Source organism: Platalea leucorodia, assembly GCF_965183815.1.
Source record: "Platalea leucorodia genome assembly, chromosome: 1".
Lineage (NCBI taxonomy): Eukaryota > Metazoa > Chordata > Aves > Pelecaniformes > Threskiornithidae > Platalea > Platalea leucorodia.
Genome location: NC_138823.1, coordinates 48,902 through 56,759, shown reverse-complemented (window position 1 = coordinate 56,759; position 7,858 = coordinate 48,902). Strand labels below are relative to the sequence as shown.

At 43.1% G+C, this 7,858-nt stretch overlaps 1 protein-coding gene across 1 annotated transcript; it reads right to left on the bottom strand.

Moving 5' to 3' along the window:
* Positions 1 to 587: 587 nt before the first annotated feature.
* On the bottom strand, positions 588 to 1,520 carry CCDC166 (coiled-coil domain containing 166; the record flags this gene model as incomplete). Its single annotated transcript, XM_082315475.1, has 1 exon — positions 588 to 1,520. The coding sequence occupies one exon, from the start codon at positions 1,518 to 1,520 to the stop codon at positions 588 to 590; it is 933 nt and encodes a 310-aa protein (XP_082171601.1).
* Between the last annotated feature and the right edge of the window lie 6,338 nt (positions 1,521 to 7,858).

Genomic DNA, 7,858 nt, shown 5'->3' with positions numbered 1-7,858 from the left:
ATATTTTATTGATAGTTATGATCAAGGGTCAAATAGCTTAACTGCTTGTATTGTTTAAAGGATTTGGTTGCTTGCATATTTATTTTCTCTCCTTTGGAGACTAGCAGAAGGTAAAATAAAGTCTTTGCCATGTAGAAGACTTGGGAAAATGAATGCTGAAAGTAAGAGCTGGCCTACATTGTTTCATACTATGGTATCAGTAGATGTAGTTTGCAGTGAAAAGTAACTAGAGATTGGCTCACTATGTCTAAGAATATAATTTGCCCATAGAAAATTCTAATTAATGAAACATCAAAGTCTGATCTCAAAAAGCAAATGTCATTGTTTATTTTGGGATGTGAAGGGATTGCAGTTTCAAATGTCTTAATACAGATGTCATGAAAGTTAAAGCTGAGGTTACTTTTAAGATCTGTTGTCTGGATTGCATGCTGAGCATGAGCTATGTAAATCAATCCTTTCATTCACCCACAGAACGTGTACTTCTGTATGCTCTGTTACCTAACTAATAGCGGCAACAGCTGATGGTCCAGCTATGTCTACTGATATATTGGCATGAGTGAGGAGTGGAGAAGTGGTTTTTTTTTAGGTTAATGGACACATCTGAATGGGCTGTGAGAGCTGTGGGTTTCGCCAGTTGCATTGTGTGTCTTATGCTGGTGTAACCAGTGGCGCATGTGCGCCATGTCCTGAGTGTATTGGTTCTCCCGAAGAAGCTGCTGCTGCTGTTCTCTCAGTTGAACTTTGGTTTCTTTAAGGATTTTTGAGTATTGGATGAGTCTGAGCAATTCCTGGCGCAGATGCCAGTTCTCTGCTTTTACTTGTTTGATATGCTGAATTAGAGATTGTATCGCTACTTCTTCTGCTCTCTTGGTGAGAACCTGGATCTTCTGATGAAAGTCCATCTCACAGTCAGCCTTGGCCTGCAGAAATCTGCTCTTGATTTTGTGCATTTCATCTGAATGCTGTATCTTTGTGACCAACAATTCCTTCTCCAGCTCTTTAATCTTTTTCATCTGTTCCAGCTGAACAGATCGATCTTTGAAAGGCTGCAGGTCTTCAACCTCCTTGTTCATAAGAGAGTACTTTGTCTCCATGTTTATCAGAGAGCTCCTTACCTCCTTCTCTTTTTCTGTATACTGTGAGATTAGCTTCTCTTTCTGCATCGAGACTTGAGACAGATCAGTCTGATTCTGGTCATTTAATGTTATTATCAGACTCTGGCACTTCTGGCTGTGTTTTGTTATGTAAGAGAGGTAAGCGTTGCTCTCTTCCTGATTCCGTTGGGCTTCCTTTTCTAGGAATTTATTTTCCTGCAGGAAATGCTCCATTCTTCCCATGTATGCGTTCATATGTTCAGTGAGAATCTTGTATTCCTTCTGCAAGTATGATTTCCTCTCTTTGACAAGTATTTCCATGTCACTTACTCCTTTGGATATATCTCCATTCTTGGTTCTTACTCCTTGCTTATTTATCCCAGCACGCATGATGTCTTGTTTCATCTGCTTTGTCTTGGATGCCATATTCCACACTGGGGCTATCAAACTCTGGCAAACTGTAACAGAATGAAAAATTACAAATTCTAAGTGAGCATTTATGCCACATGTAGGACCATTGCTTTTTTCCCCAGTCATGCCCTCTTATGTTCTTACATTCTGGCAGCTAAAATGTTTGACCTAAAATTTTTCATGTCTGGCCTATGTCTTGAGTTGAAGCACACGTCCACATATGTGTATTTGCATTTTTACATTCCTAGTTAACTGAGAAGTAGTTCTGCTAATCAAAAAATACACATCTTTTTAAGATTTCTTTTTTGTCATATAATGTTGTGTTACTTCTGTAGTTTGGAGTACAAAGTCAAATTCCACTGGTGAATTATTACGGCTGTACATTGTGTACTGTCTTTCTCTAGGCAGTAGATCTTGTCCATAAAACTTCAGCAGCAAGTAAGTACTGAAGTGTTAATAGAGTCATGCCTGAAACTTGAAAAATCATAAAGCGAATTCTAAAATACAACTGCTAAGTCATCATGCTGGACTGGAAGCTACCTGTAGAAAATGTTATGGACAGTAGTACAGATTAAGCACTGTTCCTCCATCGAAGTTAGATTCCTGTGTTTGTATTTGAAGAGACAGCTGCATCCTTTTCCTGGATTTAGAAAGTTAAGTCAGTATTGTCTTACAAAATGAGAGCAGAAAAGGAAGTATTGCAACCAGTTTTAACCTAGGGCTTCAATGATCAATCAAGGTATTTACTCACTTTGGAGAGTCACCATGTTCTTATCCTTGCCCTGCCTGAGGTAACATAAACTGATATCTTCTTGGACATCATCTTAACTCTAATGTCATTTGAGATATGACACAGATAACTACATATTTATGAATACAGAGAGAATGAAAGAATGACCATAAAGGGGATAATGGCTAAGGAAACATCCTCCCAGATCCAGCCATGGAATGTGTGCCATGGATTTTGATGGAATATTGAATGTGCCATGCAGTCTTCCCAGTTGCCTAGGACTTGATTATTCCCTCAGAGGTGGTGGGTGGGAGATAGGTACAGAACATTATGGGCTGAACATCAATTCAGCATCTGTTGAGATCATGCTGGATTATTCATTTGGAAATTATTCATCTGGGATGCTTTATGTGTTCTATTTTCGTTTTGTTATAGGTGAGTAACCTGAAATTTGCTTTAGTGTTTTGGCTTAATTAAGGCAAAATGTTTTACTCTATTATGGGAAAGATGTTACAGGTCTATCAGAGTACATCGGTATTCAAGCTGATGCCTTGGTTTTCTGTGCTATTAGGAGTTGTTCTGTCTGGGTCCTCTCTTGCTGAGAAGATAACAGTCCTTTAATAAAGACATTTTAATTAAGGCAGAATGACAGGCTTCTCTTTCTGCCTGTGTCATTTCCTATTTATACTGGTCAAATGATTGCAAAGCACAATATTATCATAGATAATCTATTTGTGTTTCTGCAGTAGACTATGTATTTATTGCCTGTGGTAGGTATGTGAAAAAGCATTGCATAGCAGGTTGGATATAATGACCTGGTTTTATTTTTAAAGTCTCAAGGTTTCAGGGACATTTTGGGTGGGCAAATCATGTCCGTACTGGGGGGTAGCAGGAGTGGTTTGCAGTGGAAGCACTATGCCACATTCTTTTGTCCTTGACTGCAAATGCCTTTCTAGCATGTATCCTGCTTCTGATCGTCTGCATTGCGTACAAATGGACACCACTTCACACTATGCGCATAAGAATTCTGGTCTGATACATCCCACTCAGTCTATGTTATTCATTCACCACTGATAGGACAGATTCACAGAATGACCAAATAGTTGAGGCCGGAAGGGACCTCAGGGGATTGTCTAGTCCAGCCCCTTGCTCAAAGCAGAGTTAACCAGAGCAGGTTGCTTAAGACTGTGTCCCGTCAGGTTTTGAATATCTCCAAGGATGGAGACTCCACAACCCCCCTGGGCAACCTGTTCCTTCTGAGTGTTTGACCACCCTCACATTAAAAAAGTTTTCTCTTTCATCCTGTTCATCCTATCGGGTCCAATAGAATTGTGTATGTCCATTTTGTTTAAATGTTCCCTAACCTGATCCTTCTCCACTGAGGGCAAGTCTTCCTTGCTCCAGACTTTCTCCCTGGCCTCAGGGACCTTGGATTCTGGAAGGTCAGTCTTACCAGTAAAGACCAATGCAAAGAATGCACTGAGCAGCTCAGCCTTTTTGGCATCCTTTCTCACTAGGTCTCGTGCCCCTTTCAGCTAAGAAGCCATGTTTCCCTGGTCATCTTTTTGCTGGTGATATACCTGTAGAAGCTGTTCTTGTTGCCATTCACATCCCTTGCCATATTCAATTCAGATGGGCTTTGGTTTCCTTACACCATTCCTGCACACCCCGACAGTGTCTTTGTATTCCTCCTGGGCTGCGTGATCCTGCTTCCACCTCTTGTATGCTTCATTTTTATATTTGAGTTTTGTAAGGAGCATCTTGGTCTTTGGTGTAGGCCTTCTACCATCCCTATTTGACTTCCTGCTTATTGGGATGGACCATTCTTGAGACTGGAGGAGGTGCTCCTTGAAAACCAACCAGCTCTCCAGGACCATCTCCTATGTGATTCTTCCAAGCAGATCCCTGAATAGCTCAAACTCTACTCTCCTGAAGTCCAGGATTGTGATCCTACTATTTGCATTGTTCCCTTTTCTCAGGATCCTGAACTCCATCATCTTGTTGTTACTGCAGCTGAGGCTATCCCCAGCTTTCACATCCCAAACCAGTACTTTCTTGTTTGTAAGTGTCAGGTCCAGGAGAGTGTCTCTCCTCATGAGCTCCTTGATCACCTATGCCAGGAATTTATCATCAGTGCACTCCAGAAACCTCTCTACTTACTCCTAATCAGGCAGTCTGTGAAGACACCCACCACAAGATTACCCACATTGGTCTGCCCTGCAATCCTAACCCATAAACTCTCAACTGACTCATCACCTGTCTGAGGGCAGACCTCCATGCATTCCTGCTGCTCTCTCACATAAAGGGCACTTCCCCCTCCTGGAGCCTGTATCCATCCATAGCAGCACTCTGATCTTGTAAGCTAACCCACCATCTCTCTCTCACCAAATATCAATGAGATTTACATCTGCAGATGCGCACATGCTCTTTAATTTCTTATTTGTTCCCCATGCTCCATGCAGTAATGTACAGGCACTTCAGAGAGCTACCCATCGGTACTGATTTCCTAGAAAAGGTGAGAGAGCTTCCTCTATCACACTGTCCTGTAAGTACTCCCTTATTTATGTCCATATGATTGAGGTGGTTCCCCCTTCAGCACTGCATTGTTGACTACAAGGTCTCTCCTGCCCATGTCACCCTGCACGTTTTGCTTGCAGACTTAGTCCACCACTTCCTCATTTGATTGTTGTTCATCATCTTTCCTGCTTTGTTCCTAGTTTAAAGTTCTCATCAGCAGAGGAGAACAGACTGCTACCAGTCCGTTGGCAAAGATGCTTTTGCCCGCTTTTTATTGTATATCCTGTCTCTTCCTATCTGTTCTTGATCTTCAAAGAGGATCCTCTTTGAAGACTGTCATAAAAAACATTCCCCTGTTCTTGACATCGGCTGCACAACCAGATGTTGGCCCACAGGATAAGTCCACTTCTACTCAAGCCTTTCCCCCTCACCAGCAAGATAGATAGAAGAGAAAACCACGTGCCCCCCCATCCTCTTGACCCTTGCCCCAGAGCCATGTAGTCTTGCTTGATAGGCTCCAGGTCTCACCTGATGATATCATTGTTGCCCATGTGGAAAAGCAGCAGGGCGTAATAGTCTGGGAGATAGACAAGATTTGGCAGCATCTCCACAATATCCTGAAACTGAGCTCCCAAAGAGCAGCAAACCTCCCTGGACAGCAGGTCAGGTAGGCAGATGAGGGCCTCTGTCCCCTGCAGGAGGGAGCCTCTTCCCACTACAATCACTTGCTGCTTCCTCCTGGTGCTGCTGTGTGGCTCAGGCTGAGCCAGCTCAGATGCCTCATGGGAGAGAGTTCCCAGACCCTTGTCTGCTTCCACAGCACTCAACCTGTTCTGTAATTGCAGAACTGCAGGTGGAGCAGGCACCTGCCTCTTGCTGCTGGAAGACACAGGATTCCTGCCTTGTCATCATGGGAGTCTCCATTTCCCAACCAGATAACCTCAGACACAGTACAGTTGGGGATTTGGGCTCTTAAAGCTTCAGGGTCTTGGAAGATCCAGTCAATCTCTTTCTTGTTATCTCTGATGCTGCAATCTGCTGACCTCCTCCTGCAGCTCTTTTGGCAACACAGATCCTCCACGAGTGCATGCCTCCTCCTGGCAAGGAGACCATCATTTGCTGGAGCCTGTCCAGAGAAGAGCAACGAAGCTGGTGAAGGGTCTAGAGCACAAGTCATATGAGGAGTGGCTGAGGGAACTGGAGTTGTTTAGTCTGGAGAAAATGAGGCTAAGGGGAGACCTTATCACTCTCTACAACAGCCTGAAAGGAGGTTGTAGCCAGGTAGGGATCGATCTCTTCTCCCAAGTAACAAGCGATAGGACGAGAGGGGAAATGGGGTCAAGCTGCGCCAGGGGAGGTTTAGGTTGAATATTAGGAAAAACTTCTTCACTGAAAGAGTAGTCAGGCACTGGCACAGGCTGCCCAGAGAAGTGGTTGAGTCCCCATCCCTGGAGGTATTTAAAAGACAGGTAGACATGGTGCTTAGGGACATGGTTTAGTGGTAGACTTGGCAGTGCTAGGATAACAGTTGATGATGTTAAAGGTCTTTTCGAAACTAAACAATTCTATAATTCTATGAAAAGAGCCTGGCTCTGTCTTCTTTGCACCTTCCCTTCAGGTATCGATATACGTTAATAAGGTCTCCCCTTGCCTTCTCTTTCCCAGGACAAATAGTCCCAGGTCTCTCAGCCTTTCCTTAGATGAGAGATGCTCCAGTCCCTTAATTGTCTTTGTGGCCCTTCATTGGACTCTTTCCAGTAGCTACATGTCTGTCTTGTACTGGGGAGCCCAGAACTTGACACACTACAAGTGTGGCCTCACTAGTGCTGAGTGGGTGCTACTGTCAGTGCACATGGGTAGTTACCCTTTTCCAGTTATCCTGTCTTCCTCCCTCCCCAGCATTATGCATCCCCTTAGGAGTTGCCTGATCTGATAAACAGCTGTAAACTGTGAGAGGAAGGAGGGAAGTGAACTCAGTAGCAAAGGCACCCCCCACCCCCACAGTATCATATATAAACCTCCACTTATTTTACATCTGAAAACTGAACATTTATGGAAGGGATACTCCTGCTGGATCCTGGGAAACTTCAGTGGCCCCAGAGAGCAAGAATAAAGATATTGAAACATCTTGGAGATATTCAGAAGCTGTCTGGACATAATCATGGACAACCTGTTCTAGGTGGCCCTGCTTGGGCAGGGTGTTTGGACCAGATGACCTCCAGAGGTCCCTTCCAACCTCAACCATCTGTGATTCTGTGAAAGGATGGTAGTCATGCCCCGGATCCTTGTCTCGTATGTGCATCATAGCAGCCAAAAGATAGAAGCTAATTTGTAGTGTGCCAGAGCTATCTGTTCTGCAGGAAATTATGAGGGTGACGTTGAATGGGGTGCAAAAGACTCGGTGAGATAACTTTGACCAATCAGATAGGTTGGGGCTGCAGGTGGTGGGAAGAGCCAGCTCTGGAATGGGTACTATATACATTAGGATAGGACCTCTGTGCTTACTCTTAGAGGTACACCCAGGTTTCCATGGCAAGAGAACAACATCCCAGATAAGAGCCTAGGGTGAAGAAACACATGTGTAGTGCAAATAATGGTAAGACTTACCAAGTTGCTAGTAAAATTGGCCACAGTAAGATGCACCTTTAGAGCACAGGATTGTTTTCCAGGAGGTCAAACATTACTAAATAATGAATGATGAAGCACTGCAACAAGATAGAAGCTGTACATGTCTGAAATCCATGCTTTTTTCCTTTAGGTTCAGAATATTGTTTTTGTTGGTCGTTGTCTGTGTGGCACAGGTTCACATTGGTAAGTATAGCTAAACACTTCCTGAATTTGAGAAATAAGTTAGAAGACATGTTTTGTAACATTTGTGAGATACCAAGTGAAGGTGATGGAATAATGGTTAATGCCCTATATAGCGCTTTTAAAAATCCATCTTCTGTATTTATCAAGTTATTAAAAGATAATACATCATAGAAAAGGGATGTCTAGTAATTAGACTTAATTTTTGTGATTTGATTGAGGCAGGGAATTGTTGAAATAACAGTAAGTGGTAATATAATTATTTGAATATATATTCAGACAGTGTGAGCACTATGCC